General features: G+C 45.0%; 1 protein-coding gene across 3 annotated transcripts in view; it reads left to right on the top strand.

Annotated features, from left to right (window-relative positions):
- Nucleotides 1-20,517, top strand: part of ACOT7 (acyl-CoA thioesterase 7) — a 2,743,423-nt gene that overhangs the window by 495,789 nt on the left and 2,227,117 nt on the right. For all 3 annotated transcript variants that reach the window (XM_044063020.1, XM_044063019.1, XM_044063021.1), the window contains exon 2: nt 15,265-15,382. In XM_044063020.1, the coding sequence (XP_043918955.1) occupies nt 15,265-15,382 (118 nt within the window). The remainder of the gene's footprint in view (nt 1-15,264; nt 15,383-20,517) is intronic.

The raw sequence follows: 20,517 nt of genomic DNA, 5'->3' as shown, positions 1-20,517 counted from the left end.
GTTAGTCAGTAACCTTAACCAATCTATTGAATTGCCAGTGTTCTTTCCCCAGTTCTCAAACAAGGCAGAATTCAGATTTCATCAATTGGATGTGCACAAACAATTACGTTTTTATTTGCACAGAACGAAAGACCTCAGAAAATCTGATCAGTTGTTTGTTTCCTTTTCGGAAAACAGAATTGGGTCTCCTGTCTCCAAAGTCACGTTGTCCAGGTGGATTTCCAGCTGTATTTCTTTCATTTATTCCTCAGGGGGTAAAGATTTACCGTTCCGGGTGAAGGCTCACTCTACTCGGTCTGTATCTACATCTACAGCTTTTCAGGCCAGATTGTCTATGGATGATATTTGTGCTGCGGCTACTTGGGCATCTCCTCACACCTTTGTTACTCATTACAAGTTGGATGTGGTATCTAGGGGCAGGTCTTCCTTTGGTTCCACAGTGCTCAGGAGTATTTTCCACTGAGCCTCCCAGGATTTGGGTGCTAGGGACACTGTCCCACGGGTAAGAATATAGGCGAGATTGAACTACATAACATCAAGAAGTTATGTACTCACCATAGCGTTCGATGTATGTAGTCCATCTCGCCTCACATTCTTACTTACCACCCCCCCTCCTTCCCCCATCCTGGAGGATCTGGAGGTTAGGTCTGGTTTTAGAGCTCCCTTCATTCTTGGTTTGTTCTTCCTTTCCTTACGTGTTGTTATGCATGGAGAATGAGTGCAGGGCTCACAGCAAACTAGATCTGGGGATAGAGAGCAGTGCAGCATGGAATACCATCTTAGTCCAGCCAATAGAAAGACTTTGAGCTAAAAAAGTTGGCCGAGTCTGAGCCAACATTCGGCTCCGAACCCATGGGTAAGAATGTGAGGCAAGATGGACTACATACATCGAACGTTATGGTGCATACATAACTAATTGTTTTCCACTATAGTGCCATTTTTAGGCAATGCCATACTGAAAGTACTTCTGACAAAGCAAATCAAAACCACTCCCTACAAACTTTCCATCTGAAGTAGGCACTTCATTTGTCAGCAACCTTTGGGTTATGGATCCGATCTCGCATCTGAGCCGGCAACTTCTACCACAGCATAGATCCGAGCTCCTAGCTCCTCCCTTTACCCATAATCCCCTGCCAACCCTGACTGACCCCAGATCTAGTTTGCCGCTGTTCAAGCTAGGTTCCTGAGCTCCTGGTATAGTCGACCTTTGTGAGAAAAAATTTTTCAATTTTTCTTCCTTTCTCTTTGTGTGAGTGAGAGCGATTGTTTAGGCATTCCCTATAGCCCTTTTTTACCTCTCTTAAATTTAATTTAATTTAATTTAATTTGTGGTCCTTCTCCTCCCTGCCCTCGCTGGTCATAGTGTGTGTGTGTGTGTGTGTGGCGTGTATAGGGGCCTAGTGGGTGTATTTCCTTTATTTTATAATGTCGGAGGCCCCTAAAGCCACTTTTTCAAAGTGCATCGAGTGTGGCCATAAGCTTTCACTGGCGGATGGCCACACTCGGTGCGTTAGATGCCTTGGGGTTGAACACCTCTCCTCTGGATGCGCGATCTGCGCGGCGGTCAACCCCAGGGCACTTAAGGACCGGAAGTCGAAGCTGATTCTGGTGGGCCTTTTGCCCCCAGATCTGGCTCCGGCCTCCGGTGCTTCTGTGGCCGCTACCCAGCCTTCGGTGGCGGCCACTCCTGCCTCCCTTCCTCCGGTCGGGACTCAACCTCCCGCTTCAGCTCCGGAGGATAGGGAGGCCAGGAAAGCCAAGCGGAGAGAGAAGCACCATAAGCGGCGGGCCGAGGACTCCTCCTCGGCCCCGCCCGCCAAACGGGCTTCTCCCTCCAGAGCTTCTGGGTCGCCTCCTCTTCGGATCCGGTCCCCTTGCATCTCACCGGGACCTGAGGAGGAGTTTACCTGGTCCCCGTTGAGGTCATCGAGGCGGCACTCCAGGCCTGCCTCGGTGGCCTCTTCGAGGTCCACTTTTAGTATGTCAGATGCAGACATGGACCGGATGATGAGGAGGTTCATCCAGGCCCAGCTGCAGATGGGAGTGTCTGCCCCGGGGAGCTCGACCCCATTTTTTGCTCCAATCGCTCCTTCTCTGACCCGTTTTCTGGGTTGGGAGCGTTTGGAGCCGAGCTGCGTTGGATCCGGGGGGCGGGTCCGAGCCGACAGTGCTGGGCACTTCGGCTCTGACTGGTCCCTCGAGCTTGTCGGATCCAACACTCTCGGAGCCATGGACCGAGCTTCGGATCCGAGTGATTCGGTGTGCCTTCGGCTCCGTCCCGGTCGGAGCACATGGGTCCTTCGGATCCGATGGTCTCGGCCCCAGGTCCGATCCCCGCTACGGATCCGAGTGTGAGTCAGCTCTCGGATCCGATCGAGGGCGGCTCCCCCTCGGCTTTCGCTGTGGTGGAGAGGGCACTGTTGAGTGCATCCGGGCCCCCGGTCCTGGCTTCGGCTCTGCCCTGCACTCCCTCTCAGCTGGTTCAGGCTGCCATCACCCGGCCTTTGGGGCAGCCTGCTTCAACGCCTCTGGGTGTTCCTTCGGAACATGAAATTGCGGGGGAGGCTTCCTCGGACAGCCCCCCCCCCGAGGAGGTTCCTCACAAGGCTAAGTGTAAGAGGAGGCACATGGACTCCCCCGAGTCCCTTACGGAAGATACGGACTTAGATGAAGGGGAAGACTCCCCAAGATCACCCCCCGAGGATGTCTCCTTTGGAGACATCATGGAAATGCTTAGGATTAGGGGGGGTTGGTCTGCCCCCAAGGCTTCCTCCGATTAGTCCGTATTCCTAGAGGCATTCGAGGCAGGGCCATCTACCTCTTGGGTGTCCCCTCCCCCAGACCCCCTGGTGGACCTTATTTCCACCAGGGCTTGGAAGGAGACGGACACTGTAGAGCCAGTCCCCAAGCGCCCAGATAGGATCTTGAGTGCCCCTGCAGAGAGAACCCATTGGAGAAGAGGTCCCCCCGTGGATGCCATGTTGGTGGCGGCGGCCTCCAAGAGAGAGTTGGCTCAGGAGAGCTCCGCGGTCTACCCACCGAGCAAGGAGTCTCATGCGATGGACCGCCTTGGGAAGCGGGCCTTCAGTTCAGCAACCTTCTTGTTAAGGGCACTGAACTATATGGCACACGTCATCTGGATGCAGCGGGATCTAATAAAAGAATACGCTGCTTCCCCGCCAGAGTCCATGTCGGAAGGGGACAAACAACTGTACTTCTCCTGAATGTCTACTCTACGTTCCGTTTCTAACACCTCTATGCGGCTGTTGTCTCACACCACTGAGGGAACCACTAGAGCTGGCGGAGTCTGCCCCGTCATGAGGCGACAAGCCTGGCTCTGACATTGTGACTTCTCGGAACCCTTTAAGGCGTCATTCGCGAATGCCCCCTTTGATGGTTATGCACTTTTTGGCAAAACCGTTCGTGACACTTTAGTCCAGAGCGAGAAAGACGGGAAGACTCTCTCTGCCGTCGGAGTCCGCTTCTCTGCTCCCCAGAGGTCCTTTTCCAAGAACCAAAAGGGTCAGAAGAAGATGTGGTTCCGGAAATCGCAGCAATCCCAGTCTGCTCCAGACAACCAGTCCTCTCGTGGCAGAGGAGGACAGGGAGGACGCCGCCCTAGAGGCAGAGGGGATCCCAGGAATTTTGGGTCCAGAGAACCCTTCTCTGAGAGACCCACACAGAACCCCTGAGGGGTTGCCCCGACTGCTCCTCTCTGGAGGCAGTCGGGGGTCGTTTTTCGAGGCACCTAGCAACATGGGAGTCCATAACAACAGATCACTGGGTGCTTCGAATAATATCCAGAGGTTACCAAATTCCCTTTATTGTAAACCCCAAAACCAAAAGCCTCCCCGACATACCACCCAGTCAGAGGGAGGCGGCTGCTACAGAAATTCAGCAGCTTTTACAAAAAAGAGCCATCCAACCCGTCCCCCCAGATCAGCTCGGATCAGGGTTTTACTCCAGGTTCTTTCTGGTGCCAAAAAACACGAGGGACTTGAGGCCCATCCTCGACCTCTCTCTCTTGAACCTGGCAGTCCCCAAAGAAAAGTTCCGGATGGTCACACTGCAATCTATTCTCCCTCTGTTACGGGAGAACGACTGGATGTGCTAGATAGAGCTCAAGAATGCGTACTATCACATTCTAGTGGACAGATGCTCCAGGGGGTTTCTCCACTTCCGGCTGGGAGCCAGTCACTTTCTGTTCAGGGCCTTCCCCTTCGGTCTCACCTCAGCCCCCAGGGTGTTCACCAAAGTCTTGGCAGTAATAGCGGCCCACCTGAGACTCCAGGGAATTCAGGTCTTCCCGTACCTGGACGACTGGCTCCTCATCGCCCCAACAAGGCATCTACTCTGTTCATGCAGGGATTACTTCCTCAATCTTGCTCCACGCCTAGGGTTGACTGTCAACATGGCCAAATCCTCTCTGGCTCCTACACAGGTAATAGATTTCATAGGGGCGAGATTGGATTCCAGACTAATGCTTGCTTTCCTGACTCCAGATCGGCTTCAGAACCTGAGGTTGCATGTACAGGCCATCCTCCTACTCCAAGCCCCACCGGCGGATTTGGTCCTGAAGGCTCTAGGATCCATGGCGGCAGCAATTTCTCTGCTGCCCTTAGCCCGTCTAAATATGAGGGTCCTACAGTGGACCCTCCAGGTACAATGGTCCCTGTTCTGCAACACTCTGTCTCATCCCATTCCCCTAAGCAGGGCTTGCAGAAGGTCGCTCGTGTGGTGGCTCCAGTCTCCGAGCCTCTGCATGGGACGCCCATTCTCGATGCCTCCTCCCATCGCCACAGTGACCACGGACGCCTCTCGCCTGGGGTGGGGGGGCACTATTCAGGCAGAACGGTCCAAGGCACGTGGAACGACATAGAGACCTCCTTGCATATCAATGTCCTAGAGATGAGGGCGGTGCTTTTGACGTTGCAGGCACTTCACAGCCTTCTTCCGATTGGGATGATTGCGGTACAAATGGACAACATGTCAGTTGTCTGGTACATCAACAAACGGGGGAACCAGGTCTTACTCCCTTTGTCACGAGGCCATGAGAGTGTGGGAATGGGCGATATCCACCAACCGCTTTCTCATTGCAATGCACATTCCGGGACGGTCCAACATCTTAGCAGACAGGCTCAGTCGTACAATTCTGACCCCATACGAATGGTCTCTCAATCCTCTAGTAGCGGAGCGAGTGTTTGCCCGATGGGGGCAACCCTGTTGCGATCTTTTTGCCTCTCCCTCAAATACCAAATGCAACAGTTACTTCGCTCTGATCCCCCCTCAGGGGGAGTCCCCGAGAGACTCTCTAGTACATGCTTGGCCTCCCGGTCTTCTTTACGCTTACCCTCCACTGCCCCTGATGCTAAAACTTTTACAGAAAGCCAGTCGGTTGGGGAGCAAGATGATCCTCATTGCCCCATTCTGGCCTCGTCAGACGTGGTTCCCGTATCTATGGTCTCACATGATTCATCCGCCCTCGATTTTGGATCCCATTCCGGATCTCATTACTCACCCTCTGGGTCTTCCGACCCCCAACCTGGTCAACTTCAAGCTGACGGGTTGGTTGCTCCAGTTCCACTATCGGAGTAAGTGGAAACGTTTCTCCATCTGGGCTGAGCACCGTCACTTAGATCCTTTTACGGCAACTTTAACTTCAGTTTTGGATTTCCTAACTACACTCTTTCATCAGGGGGCTAGCTGCTCTACAGTCAAGGTACAACTAGCAGTGATTTCGCACTATCATGTAGGGCATGAGTCGGGCCCTCTTATTACCTCCAAGCTCTGTAAAGCTTTTCTCAGGGGTACCTTCCTCCTCAGACCTCCTGTTTGGGAGGTAGTACCCCCATGGGATTTATCGTTGGTTCTACAGGCCTTGACAAAGCCCCCTTTCGAGCCAGCGGCCACGGTTGATCTTAAATACCTCTCTTGGAAGACGGCCTTTCTGGTGGCCATTACTTCAGCTAAAAGAGTCTCTGAACTTCATGCTCTCTGTGTCAAACCACCACATTTGGCCTTCCATCAGGGTAGAGTTTACCTAAGGATCAATCCGTCCTTTCTACCTAAGGTATCTTCAGAAGCGAACGTTAATCAATCTGTTAATCTTCCCGTGTTCTCCCCCAACTATCAGAACAAAGGAGAGTATCAACTACATTCTTTGGACGTGCACAGACAATTGCGTTTTTATATTAATTGAACTGCTGGTCATAGACAATCCGACTAGTTGTTTGTCTCCTTCGCAAAAACTAATTTAGGCAAGTCAGTTTCTAAAGTTACCCTATCACGGTAGATAGCTAATTGTATCCTCTTAGCATATCACAGTTCGGGAAGGCCTGCACCTCAGGGAGTCTGTGCTCATTCTACTAGAGCCGTTGCTACATCGGCTGCGTTTAGATCTAGGGTTCCCTTGGATGATATTTATTCTGCAGCCACTTGGGCTTCATCTCATACCTTTATCAGCCATTACAAACTGGATGTTGTCTCCCGAGGTAGGGCGTCCTTTGGCTCTGCAGTGCTCCGGAATATCCTTCCATAAAGGCCAACCAAGATTCAGGTAGCTGGGGACACTGTCCCAAAGGTTGCTGACAAATGAAGTGCCTACTTCAGATTAAGAAGTTATGTACTCACCATAACGTTCCATCTGAGTAGGTATCTTCATTTGTCTGCAACCATCCCCCCCTTCTTCCCCCTGACCAATACAATTCTGACTAGGAGTTGTCCTAGATGAGTCCATTCTGGGACATAGTAACAGTTGTTATATGGGGCAAAGTTGATCTGAGGTCAGTCAGGGTTGGCAGGGGATTATGGGTAAAGGGAGGAGCTAGGAGCTCGGATCTATGCTGTGGTAGAAGTTGCCGGCTCGGATCCGAGATCGGATCCGTATCCCAAAGGTTGCAGACAAATGAAGATACCTACTCAGATGGAACGTTATGGTGAGTACATAACTTCTTATTTCCTTAAAGAATGCTGATGTCTGTGCGGTCACCAAGGCAAGGTTTACTGCCGTGGAGGGCACACCGTCAGTGCAAGGCTATAATGCCTTCCACTCATTTAGATCAGCTACTACATAGACTGGGACTAAAGCTGGAGGTGTCTCGATTTACATCAGAAATAAATATACTTCAAGGCTGGTCAAGCAGGACAATGCACTTGAGCTTCTCCACAATCAAATCACCACAGGCAAAATCCCATGCCACTTCCCTGTAAGCTATAGGTCTCCTTCTATGGCCCAGGAAACAAATTAACACATATTTAAACTTATTGGAAACAGTCATCATCCAAACCCGATACCATATTCACAGGCAAGGTTAATTACTGCACTGTTAACTGGGAATCATTTACAACACCAAAAGTACAGGCTCTGAGATTTCTGGATTTTGTAAACAGAAACTCTCTGGACCATGTTGTCAATACACCAACCAGAGGTGCAAACATACTGGCTCTGGTCCTCACTAACATGGGAGAGTGCTGCACACCCCCTAGTATAATGTCTTCTCTGGTAAGGTCATACCACAAAATGATCTCCTTTGGAGTAAAAATAAAAACTGGAACCCCAGCTAACCCTGAAATATTCAGGGACTACTCTAAGGCTGACGTCCTACTATTAAGTGATAATCTGGCAAGATTTAAAGCCCCCATAAACCTTACGAACACTGCTGCCTATGCAGAACTGTTCACAGAAACCCTATACAAACATGTTAATAGCTCCATAGAGGCAGCTGTACCCACCAGGAAGAAGTACAGAACTAACCCAAAAAATAAGCCACCCTGATGGAATCACATCATCAGTAAACTGTATAACAGAAGGAAAAAAGTCATGACAAAAATTAGGAGGTGCAGTACCCACCAGGATAAAAGCACTCTCATCAAACTAAGCAAACAACTAAGAGGACAAATAAAATTTGCCAAAGACATAGAGGTAAATTTGGCTTCCTAGGCCAAAGATAACCATAAGGCATTCATTAGCTATGTCTGGAACTTCAAAGGCAATACATAGTTGTGTGCAGAGATCATTGTTAATGGAGCCACCTTTACTGAGCCAGAAGATATAGCAAACCAGGTGGCTGACAAATTCCACTCCAACTTTACCTCTGCATCAGTGGGCCCAGGCGATATCCCAGGATACCTTCTAATTAGCGTGCAGCATGACCTATCAGGGTGTCTGGAATTACTATTTAACTGTAGCCTCCAGATAGGCTTTGTGCCTCATGAATGGAGAACAGTCATCCCTGTGCACAAAGGTGGGCCATCTACAGACCCTGGAAACTGCAGACCCATAAGTCTCACTAGTCTCATATGCAAAGCTGTAGAAAGAATTTTCATAGAAATGATGAAAAATTATATAGGAAATCTCCGGACTGGACCCATCCCAATTTGGTGTCATCAAGGACAGGTCGAGTCTTCTCACCCTGGTGGACTTATTTGAGAAGGTCATCAAAGCAGTGGCTGAGGGCAAAATGATTCACACTGCCTAATTTGACCTGGCCACGGTGTTTGACACAATACCCAACTCGGGCATTGTTGACAAGCTCGAGAGGTTTGGTATAAACCCTTGTGTCACCTAATGGATAGTCAGCTGGCTCACAGACCAGATCCAGGAAGTTAGACTTGGTAAGTCCACCTCTTCAAAGAGGCCAGTCCCAAGAGGGGTATATGAGGGAATTGGCCCTGGGATCACTGCTTTTGGCATTTACATCTCTGAAATCAATGCCAATGTCAGTGTCATCTGGTTGACTAAATTTGCAGATGATTGCAAATTAGGTGCAGTCATAGACTACACCACCGACACAAATGTTCTCCAGGAAGGGCTGATACAGACAAGTAACTGGTTTCAGAGCCATGTACTAAAACTAAATGCCAAGAAATGAATAATAGTATCCTTCGAGAAGTCATCCACCCCTGATAACTATCAAATTCACACCACACCCCTAAGAGATGATCTATTAATCAGAAATTTGGGCGCGCACACACACACACAGTAATCTAACCTTTGACCATCACGTGTCAACAGTAGTGAGGAAATCATTCTGTGTTGTGCAACTTCTAAAGAAAGGTATAGCATCTAGGTCCAAGGAAGTAATTGTTCCACTGTATTTGGCATTCATCAGGTATGTCATTGAGTACAATGCCTCTTTTGGTATATTCCTCCCGTGGCACATCCAACAATTGCAATGCCTACAGAAGTTAATCACTAAAGGAATACAGTGCATAATTAACATGTCCTATGCAGATCACCTCAAGGCCCTATCCCTGTATTCTGTCTCCTACAGGCTGTCGAAGGGAGATCTAAGCCTGGCTTACAAGGCATTGTCAGACATTATCCTGATGGACCTCTTGCATATGCACAAAACAGACAGCACCAGACTTACCCATTCTAAAGACTTCAACTTTGCCTGTGATATAAATAGCACCTGCTGGAGATACAGGTATATATCTCAGAGACTACCCCTTTTCTTAAACAAGTTCTCCATTCATGTAAAGCAGAATTCCTCCCTAACCCATTTCAACTGTAACTGATTTGGCACCTATGTCTGTAATGGACACAGGTAGCCTGGAGATGGTTCATCTCCCAAGCCACTGCTTGTAAATGTTTCATCTCCCAAGCAGCTGTTTACATTTATCAGATACCAGAATTTGTCAGAGATTTAGGATGGATGACTAGTCTTAAAAAGGCTCTTATGGTTGTTAGCGAAGTGCACACCTATGAATCTCTGAACCTGTGAACATAAACAGAAAGTTAGAAGTCATAGTGGAAAGGATGATGGTGATGAAATGGGGGGTGTTGACAAGTAAGGAGAGAGTAGGATTTTGGATAAAGGTTCTTAAGGAGAATAACAGCCACATAGAATGTTATATTCATAAAGTAGTAGAAAGTATTCTAAGAACTAAGGCAACCTGGAAATGGAGAAAGGTGATTTTACCAAAAAGGATGACTGCAAGTAGGGGTATATAAAGGAAGCAAGATGGGGCTGAAAGTTACTGGAGAAAAATTAATAAATGAGCTAAGGCTTTGGGAGCAAATAACTAGAGAGGGAAAGGTAACAGAGTAAGATGAAGCCAAGTAGAAGATTGGACTGTAAAGACGGTCTGTCTTACTTGAGATTGATAACAGGGTATTTGATGTTGTCCTTTTCATTCATTCCTCTACCATATCATTGGAGCCTAGAACTCTTGAGCTCCTCCCTTTACCCATAGTGCTTCGCCAACCTAATGTACCCCAGATCTCATTTGCTACCATTAGGTCCAGATGCGGATTCCTTAGTGGAAAAATTAAAAAAAAACTCTCAAGAGCTATTTCTGGTTGTGAGTTTAAATTTATTTTTTGCTGTTTCTGTTCCTCCCTCCTATATTCTGTAAGTTAGCTTTTTTTGAGCTAATGTTTTTTTCTGTACTTTTCTCAATACCATTACTGGTACCTTCCTGTATTTTACAGGAATACCATTACTGGTACCTTCCTGTACTTTACAGGATATTCCATCTACCACTGTTGGTAGTTTTCCTTCTTTTCCTTTCTTCTTTCTCCCTTTTCTCTCTCTCTCTCAAAAAAAATCTTTATATATTTGCTTTTCTAGTTGCAAGGAAGTATCAGTTGATGCCATAGTTATTGCTGCAGCCACAAAGAAAGAACTGGTAGAACAGAGTTATTCTGCCCATCCACCTAATAGAGAGTCTAAGGGTTTGGACGGATTTGGGAAGTACGTATATGATGGCCTCAGGTCGCTGAATTGCTTGGCACATTTTATGAAACTGTAAAATCTGCTCAAGGAGCTTACCAAATCTCTTCCTACGTCCATGTCATCTGAGAATGGAAACAAAATCTCCCCACAACTGGCCACCCTCCATTCCATCTGGAGCATGTCCATGAGGTTGAATTGCCATGCAGTGAAATGTACCTCATCGGTTGCGGTTTCAGTCATAGCAATTGTGTGACACGCCTGGATGTGCTTATTTGATTTTGTGGAGCCATTTAAGTCTTCGTTCTTCAATGCACCTTTTGATGGATTTTCTCTGTTTGGCCCCATGGTAGGACATGCTGTCCAGGTGTGAACAGGAGGGAAAGAATCTTGTCTGCCCTGGAAGTACGTTTTTCTACTCAAAAAAATACTCACTTGGAACCAGTGATGTGGTAGAAAAATGTGGTTTAAGAATTCCCAGAGTCCATTCCAGGATTCATGAGGAGATAATTCACCAGAGGCAAAATGAAAGATGCCACCCTCATGGCAGAGGTGGTCAGCATAACCAGGGCTTTAGAGATTTTCTCAGATATGCCCTCTCAGTGCTCCTGCAGGGAGGCCTGACTGTTTCCCTCTGAAGGCAGTCTGGGGTCGTTTATCTCTGCACCAGAGAGCCTGGCTATCTATAACAAAAGATTTTTGGGTGCAGAGGATCATATCCAGGGGTTATACCATATTATACCATGACCCCCCCCCAAAACGTGCACGCTGATTGGCCAGCGTGCACATTGTAAATCGAGTTATACTAATGGAAAAAGGTCCGGTCGCCCGGACTTGTTTCCATTAGTATAACTCTTTTAAACTGTCGCTATGTTAAATGGGTTTAACATAGCGAGACAGCTTTAAAATAAGCAACGGAGATCTCCGTTGCTTATTTTAAAGCTGTCTCGCTATGCTAAACCCATTTAACATAGCGAGACAGGTTTTAAAAAGCAACGGAGAAAGCAAGATCTCCGTTGCTTTTTTACTGTTTCGCTATGTTAAATGGGTTTAACATGGCGAGACAGTTTTAAAATAAGCAACGGACATCTCCGTTGCTTATTTTAAACTGTCTCGCTATGTTAAACCCATTTAACATAGCTTAAAACAGTAAAAAAAGCAACGGAGATCTTGCTTTCTCAGTTGCTTTTGCCCACAACTCTGATGTACTGCGCAGGCGCCGCAGTACATCAGAACTGCCGGATGCCAGACATCTGCGGAAGGGCAGTAAACAGGCATTATACTATGCCATTATTTAAGAAAAGTAATAGTTTCTTTTCTTAAATAATGTCATGATATAATAGCAATAACCCACTTCTGGGTGTGGGTAATGCTGTATTTACCCACGGTTGGCTTTGTTTGGTCCGGGCCTCGGGACCAAACCATGCCAACCGTGGGTAAATCCAGCATTACCCACACCCAGGCGTGGGTTATTGCTATAACATTTCCCTAACCTCTCCCACAGAAAGAAAAGTGAAGAAAATCCCTGATATTCCACCCAGTCAGGGTGAAGCAGCTTTCCTGGAAATAAAAAAGCTGCTAGAAAAAAATAGTCAGCCAAGTAGTTCCCCACCAGGACAAAGAGGGTCTGGAACTTATTCAGGATTCTTCTTAGTACGAAAAAAGACGAGGGATTTGAGACCAGTTCTGGGTCTCAGCATTTAAACCAGTTTGTTCAGTATACAAAGTTTCGGATGGTCATAATACAGTCCATTTTTCCTCTACTGTAAAAGGATGATTGGATGCGCTCAGCAGACCTTCAGGATTCACATCAGAATGAACAGGCGCTCCAGAAGATACCTACACTTCTGGCTGGGAGCCAGTTATTACCAGTTCAGAGCACTGCCCTTTGGTCTCTCCATAGCCCCCCAGGGTGTTGACCAAATGCATGGCAGTGGTAGCAGCTCACTTGAGACTGCTAGGATTCTGTGTGTTTCCATGTCTAGACAACTGGCCCCTTACTGTAATCAGGCATTGACTTCTACAGGCAAGGGATTACTTGCTTCATTTCTGTTCTCATCTGGGAATAATAGTCAATTACAACAAGTCTCTACATACGCCATCACAGAGTCTGGAGTTCATAGTTGCTTGCTTGGACACAGTCAGATAGCCTCTCTTTCTTCAACTCAGATAAATACATTGCAGTCCTAAGATAACAAAATGATCTAAAGTTCATCTTTTTCAGCCCAATTGATAGTACAAACTTTGGGTTCCATGGCCACAGCTATCACCCTTGTCCCTTTGGCCAGGATCCATATGAAAATCCTTCAGCTGGGTCTATTGACTCAGTGGTCCATTCTCCAACATCCATTATCCACCCCAGTCAAGATCACACAACTGCGGAAAAGGTATCTTCTGTGGTGGATTCATTTGAACCAGCTTCATGAAGGCCGTCCCTTTGTTCTTCCTCTGCCCAAGGCCACCATTACCATGGATGCCTCACAGTTTGGGTGGGGGTGGCACTACGTGGGAAGGACAGTGAAAGGTATATGGTCACTCAAAGAGGCCAAGACACATATCAGTGTCTTGGAGATGAGAGCTGTCCTCCTAGCATTGCTGGCCTTTCAAGACAGTATCTGATCCAGGATGATTGTAGTACAGACTGACAGTATGTCTGTAGTCTGGTATATCAACAAACAAGGAGGAACCAGATCTTAACCTCTTTGTTGAGAAGCTATGAGAGTTTGGCTATAGGCAATCTCTTCCATTTGCTTTCTAATAGCAATGCACATTCTGGGGAAATCCATCTTGATTGCAGACAAACTAAGCAGGTCCATTCTGATGCCTCAGGAGTTGTCTGTTAATACCAGTGTGGCCGAGAGAATTTTCTGTCAGTGGGGTCAACCATGCTGCAATCTATTTGCCTCTCCCCTCAACAACAAGTGCAGCAGGTTCTTTGCCCTGATCCCTCCATTGGAGGAGTCACCAAGCAATGCTGTAGTCCACAATTGGCTCTCTGGTTTCCTTTGTTTTTCCACCTTTGCCACTAATTTCCAAATTTCTTCAGAGAGTAGTTTGGTTGAAGAGCACAGTTATCCTCATTGCACCCTTTTCCCTCCTCAGATTTGATTTCCCTGCCTCTGGCCTCATCTTAAGCATGCATCCACCCTGGATTCTGGATCCAACTCCAGACCTCCTGCCTCACTCGACAGGTATGACTCAGACATATTAGGTCTTAGGCTGACCACATGGTTTCTCCAATTCCAGTGATTGCTAGACAGCCCAGGCTGTCAGCTGAAGAGCTAAGGAATCTGCATCTGGACCTAATGGTGACATACAAGATCTGGAATATGTTAGGTTGGCGGGGCATTATGTGTAAAGGGAGGAGCTCGAGAGTACTAGCATCTGATGATCTGGTAGAAGTGGCCGAGTCAGATCTGAGTGTCTGATCCGAGCTCATCAGTTGAGAAAGAATGAAAATGGACAACACAGATGGAATGTTATGATGGGTACATAAGTTTTTTATAGGCAATGTGAATCTGACATGGGATTGCTTAATGAAAGATCATCAGTGGTAGATTTTTTTCCCTCTGGAATAGAAGTAGCTGTTAAAGGGATAATTAGTATGCCATATAAAATATTGCATTGTAAGAATCAGAAGAGTTCGGCTAAGACTGGGAAGAGAGAATGGAAAGGTGATATGGAAAGGAACAATGAGAAGACCTCTGTACAGCTCCTAAGTATGCAGCAAAGTCCAAAAGCTTTAGAAATTTTGCTTGGAAGTGTTTGCAAAGGTATTTTATTCCCTAAGCAGACTTTAGAGAAATTTTCCTTAAGTAGTTACCAAATGCTAGAGGTGCGATTGGAAAGAGAGGGGTAATTAGGTAGTTAAGAACTTGTTTTTTTTGAGAATGTAATGGGATGGAAGATTTTAAAAATTTCCTAGAGAGTACTTTGTCAGAAATGTTGGGGGGAGCCACTAGCTTTAACTAAGGGAATGATTCTTTTGAGCTGGGATATATGAGCTGTATTGCCCAGTCAGGGTAAGGCATTACTAAGTTTAATGCTTTTTTTCTGACAAAAAATAAATAAATTACTAGAAGATTACTAAAAATGTTTTGTTAAATTTGGGGTAAGCCTGTTTTAGGATTAAAGTGGCACTTGCACTGATAACATAGTAACCACCTGTGAATCTTTAAAGTTTAAAGCAGCTGTAACTGAAGTACTGAACATTGTAAAGAGATGTAAAAGAACTGAAAGTGAAATCTGTAGAAAAGGGAGGGAGCAAATTACGTAGAAATAATTAGAATTTGTAGGAACTATGGTTGCAGAATAATGTTTAAGAAAAAGAGTGAAGCTTAAGGGAAGGCAGGAAATGAGAATTAAATGAAACGTTGGAGCGAATGAAAATTCTTAAAAAGAAAGCTTTTGTTACATTTTAAAAATGTCATATTAATAAAGATGTTTAAAAAATCCAGAAACTAAAATTAAGATTGGTATAGATTTTCTGATACCATAATGGCTTAGATGAGCAAGTTATGTTTGTGTTTATTCTGCTTGTTTTAATAAGCGGTCGTTTATTTAATTATGTTTATATGTTCTCTTTCAGGATTATGCGTCCTGATGATGCCAACATTGCAGGCAGTGTCCATGGTGGAACTATCCTAAAAATGATTGAAGAGGCTGGCTTTATCATTAGCACACGTCACTGTAATAGCCAGGGAGAGGTAGGTGTCTGTGGCATGAAGTTTGCATGTCAGATAATAAATTTCTGTAGTTTTGGTTATCTTGTGTATATCTGTCTTGTAAGGCACAAGGCACATTTTGTGAAGTGCCTTCAGTGCATCGAAATGTATTACAATACAATGTATATTAAGGCACATTAAGGCATATTTTGCTTTCAGAGCTCAGTGCCCCACTGCCTACATGTTCAGCTGTATGGAAACGGTTCAAACTGTGCTGATAGAAAAAATGAATAGAGTTTATAATGCAGAGATAAGCTGAGTATGCCTAAAACTTACTACTTTGTTGACAGCAGTCACTGTTGTTATTTATGACTGTAACACAAAGTATCTGTATTTAACATTAAAATATTAAAGTCACTAGAAATTTCAGAAGTTAAATAATTAGGATAAACATAATCACCATCTAATACAGGCATAAAAATGCTCTTTACAGTAGGCAAATAGTGAAAATTAGTGTAATCTTTGTTTAAAGACAGTTATTAAATTATCACTTATGACACAGGCAAACATACATTAACTGAAAAGAAAATAAACCATATGTTAACATTTTTCTATTTACATATGTTATACATCACATATGTTTTTCCTTGTAATTATCATCAGTTCAACATTACATAAATTGTGGAGTTCTTTCCTTCCCTAGAACCTCACGACTCTTTCTCGAGTACATTATTCTGCATGTATTGTTCCAATTTCCATTTATCTCTATGTAATTTACTCTTTCCCTTTCAGTGAGTTCCCACTTTCTGGTTCGTTTAGCTCTCTTATAATTTTCAGTACTTCAAATACAGTTGCTTTATACTTTGATTTTCTGTTTCTAATTGATTTTTTGGCAGCCAACAGAATTAACCCAAAAAATTGCACACTCTGGAAGCACTTCTATAACTGGAAGATGTAGATGTCTGTGCTGTCACAGAAACCTGGTTCAAGGCTTCAGAGAGTAGCCAAGCCTTGCAAGGCTACAATGCCTTCCACACCTTCAGACCAGGTGGGAGGGTGGCCTAATGGTTAAAGTGTTTTCCTTACAAACACAAGGTGCAGGGTTTGAGTCTCACAAGGGATAATTGGCTAAGCTTAAAATGGCTCGCAAGGGCAGTTAGCTTAGTACTAATCTGTCTATCTATCACATGTGTGAAAACCAAAGGAGGCGCATCTTCTATCTATATTGGAGATAAATTCACCTCCCGTCTAGTTAGACAGGACAACTCTATGGAGTTACTTCAAGTTCAGGTTATGGTGGGTAAGACCCCCATTCAAGTCATAGCTAGTCATACTGTAGATCCCCCTCCATGGTCATGATGTGCACGAAGTATACTTGACCAAACTGGAGACAATCCAAATATTTCACTCTGGTTATGGGAGATTTCAATTATCCCACTATCAACTGGGAAACCTATGCTAGTCCTAGCTCACTAGTACAAAAGTTCCTTGACTTTGTTAACTCAGATGCCCTGGAATAAATTGTTCATACCCCGACAAGAGGAACAAACATACTAGATCTGGTCCTCACAGACATGTCTGACAGATGCACTGCTGCAACTGTCAGACCCCCATTAGTTAAATCTGACCACCAATCAGTCACCTTCGAGCTGGCACTAACAACTAAACTCACAAAGGGCGAAATAAAACTAAAAAACTTTGCCAAGGCAAAGTATACCCTCCTAGGTGAAGGTATAAATGCATTCCAAGCCCCACCCTCAGCTGGAAGTGATAACTGCACTGAAGTTTATATTAAAGCCCTGTACAATCACTTGCAGAAGTGTATAGACTCTGCTGTACCAGAAAGATTCAAACCAGAACCAAAGTAAAAACAAGCTGCCATGGTGGATGGCTGGCATCCACAAAATTTACAATAAATGCAAAAAGTTGCTGTCCAAGAAAATAAAGGTGAGGCCCCAACAATGGAAAAGCACCCTCCTCAGCCTCAACAAGCAAATAAAACAACTTGTCAAATCCTCTAAGGGCTTCTTTGAGAAAAACTTAGCATGCACACTCAAAATAACCGTAATGCCTTTTACAGCTACATACATAGCCTAAAAGGTAGGACCCAAGCATGTGCAGAACTAGTGACCAACCGTATCACATTGACCTTACAGAGATAGCAAACCTGCTAGCAGATAGGTTTGATGAAAATTTCGCTCCCTTATCCCCTCCAAACTTATCACAAACCTTCCTCCCACCCTACATATCTTAAGAGCAGGTCATCAAAGCCTTGTCAGAGACAAAAAAAAACGCAGCCTCTATAGGACCAGAAGGCATCCCAGGCTGTCTTCTACACAGGCTAAAACATGAACTAACATTACAATCAAGTACCCTCTTCAATCATAGCCTAAGCACAGGCTTTGTTTGTGCAGAATGGAGAAGAGCAACAGTTATTCCCCCCACAAAGGTGGCCTAGCAACAGATCCAGGGAATTCATAGGTTCATAGGTTAGTACTAGGCTAACTGCCTCTGTGGGCCATTTTCAGTCTTGTCAGTTACTCCATGTAAGAAGCAAACCCTGCACTTTGTGTCTGTAAGGTAAACACCTTAACCCTTATACCAACTTTTGTAAACATAACTTATTACTACTTCACATTCAAAATATCTTTATTTCTGGATTAGAACTCTGAACACCATCATACAAGCTAACTGCGTTAGTCATTTGAGCCACTGAACCTGGAAAAAGTTGCAGGTAGTTACTTAAGCTTACAGTCCAGGGTTTCCACTAAGGAGCATAGCTGAAATTCCTATTTGCTTCCATGTACTCTCTGATTACATTACTTTTGCAATGGTACAAAGTAGGCAACTAAGGGAATCACAGGAAGTACAACTCACAGCCTTTACCTTCTGTACCAGCTGCCAGGCAAAGGTATTCCTGGCCAGTACTCGAACCCAGGACATACTACACTGTAGGTTATTACTCAACCTATCTAGCCACTGGGAAATTGAGTGAAATACAGACCCGTAAGTCTGGAAAGTATCCTTATGGAAATCATTAAGGCATAGGTAACCTCCAAACCCTGGATCCAACCCAATTTGGCTTCGTCAAGGGCAGATTTTGCTGGTTAAATCTAGTGGATTTCTTTGAAAATGTGACCAGGGCCATTGATGAGAGCAAATATGTGCACACAGCATACCTCGACTTGGCAAAGGCTTTCAACACAATCCCACACTCAGGCATTACCTATAAACTTAGCAAACTGAATGAAAACCCCTTTGTTGTAAGATGCGTTGCCATTTGGCTCACAAACTGGACACACACTATCAAAGTGGGTGACTCCACCTCAACAAGCAGACCTGTCATCAGCGGGGTGCCGCAGGGATCAGTGCCAGGCCTCCTACTGTTTGGTATATACTTATCAGATGTTTAGGTCAAAACTAAGGAGTTGTGGCTGACCAAGTTTGCGGACAACTGCAAGTTGGGTGAAATTGAATCCCCTAATTATGTCAGTATACTCCAGGAGGATCTTGCACAGATCAGTGACTGGTGTCTTAGTCATGGTCTCAAACTGAATGCAGAGAAATGCATCATCATTCCCTTCGGTACAGACAATGTCCATTCACATTATCAAATCCAACAGCAATGCCCTAAGTACCCACAAAGTGGTAAGGGATCTGGGATCACAAGTTGACTGCGACCTTAACTTCGACCACCATGTGTCTAGTGTAGTAAGGAAGGTTTTCTATGTATTTTATTTTTATTTTACATTTGTTAACCGGGGTAGTCCAACTGGATATATGTCCATTTTCAGCAGAGGCCCGGGGAGAAAAGCTCCTAACAATAACAAAACAAAAAGTATCATTTTATAACACAAAAATTTGGGTAGCATGAAGTTACAAAAGAACATTGAGACACACATTTTTTTTTTTTTGAAATGACTTAGAGAAGAAAGTGAGGTAATCTCAGGAGGTAAAAGGTTCCAAGATCTGCCTACAGAGTAAGGAGTGAGTCACCGGCTAGGTTATTAGTTTTGTATGTCTGGATGAGGACTCTGTTAGAAGAACGCAATGGTCTTGGGTTGTTATACAGGGTGACTAGGTTTTTGAGTGCAGGGGTGTTTTCAGGGTTATATATAATTTTGTGGGCCATGATCACTTGGTTATATAGCAATAGACCAGGTAGTTTGAGCCAACCGAGCTGAGTTAGGTTGATGCAGTGATGTGTCCTGAAAGGGAGCCCAGTGGTAAATCTGGCGATGTGATTATAACAGGTAGTGATCTTGTTTAGGGTTGTCTTACTATTATTAAGAAGAAGAGGGGATGCATACAGGAGAGTAGAGAGAAGGTGAGATTGAGCAATGGCTACCATGGCTGGGTGAGTCAGAAAGCTTTTTATTCTATACAGTGATCCTAGTTTTTTATTGATGGTTTTGATCAGTTGGTTAACATGTAGGTCAAACTTTAAGTAGTTGTCGATAGTGACACCTAGAAGTTTAGTAGATAGGTCAGGTGAGATGACTGTGCCATCCTTCGATTTAATTGTGATGTTTATGGTGCAGGACCTTTGTGTTGGTAGGAATATTAGCATTTTAATCTTTTTGGGATTTAATATCAGGCGGCGATTAGAGAGCCAGTTTTCTATTGTGTTAAAGGTAGTCTGGGTAGTTAGCTGTAACTCTGTAGGGGATGTAGCTGAGCAAATTAGTGTAGAGTCATCTGCATATTGGATACAGTTGACTTTAGGTATGACAGTGTGCAAATCATTGATGAAGATGGAGAATAACAGTGGGCCTAATATAGAACCTTGTGGAACTCCCAGGGTGTTGGGTAATAGGGTGGAGAGTTTGACCTGCCAAAGTACAGCCTGATGTTAAGTTGTCATTCTCGCCTTCATTCTTGCTGGATGGGTTCGGAGCCGATCCTCGGCTCCGACTCGGCCTATACTATAGCTCGAGAGCTATTTTTACCGGCTCGAGGCAGCCCTATATCCCACAATACCATGTGCTAACTCTAACTCCCCAGATCTCGTTTGCCGCTTCACTGCGAGGTTGCCTTTTTTTACCGGCTCAGGTCAGTAAAGGATTTTTTCAACAAGTTTCTAATTTTTTGAGGTAGTTATTAGGTTATTTTCTCTACTTTTGTTCCCTATCGATATTATACGTAATAGTGTTTGTTTCGTAAGCCCTACCCACCCC

The sequence above is a fragment of the Protopterus annectens genome, chromosome 2.part1 (assembly GCF_019279795.1).
Source record: "Protopterus annectens isolate FY-2018-M chromosome 2.part1, PAN1.0, whole genome shotgun sequence".
NCBI lineage: Eukaryota > Metazoa > Chordata > Ceratodontiformes > Protopteridae > Protopterus > Protopterus annectens.
The sequence above is the reverse complement of the archived record's forward strand: the minus strand, read 5'-3'. Positions and strand labels throughout refer to the sequence as shown.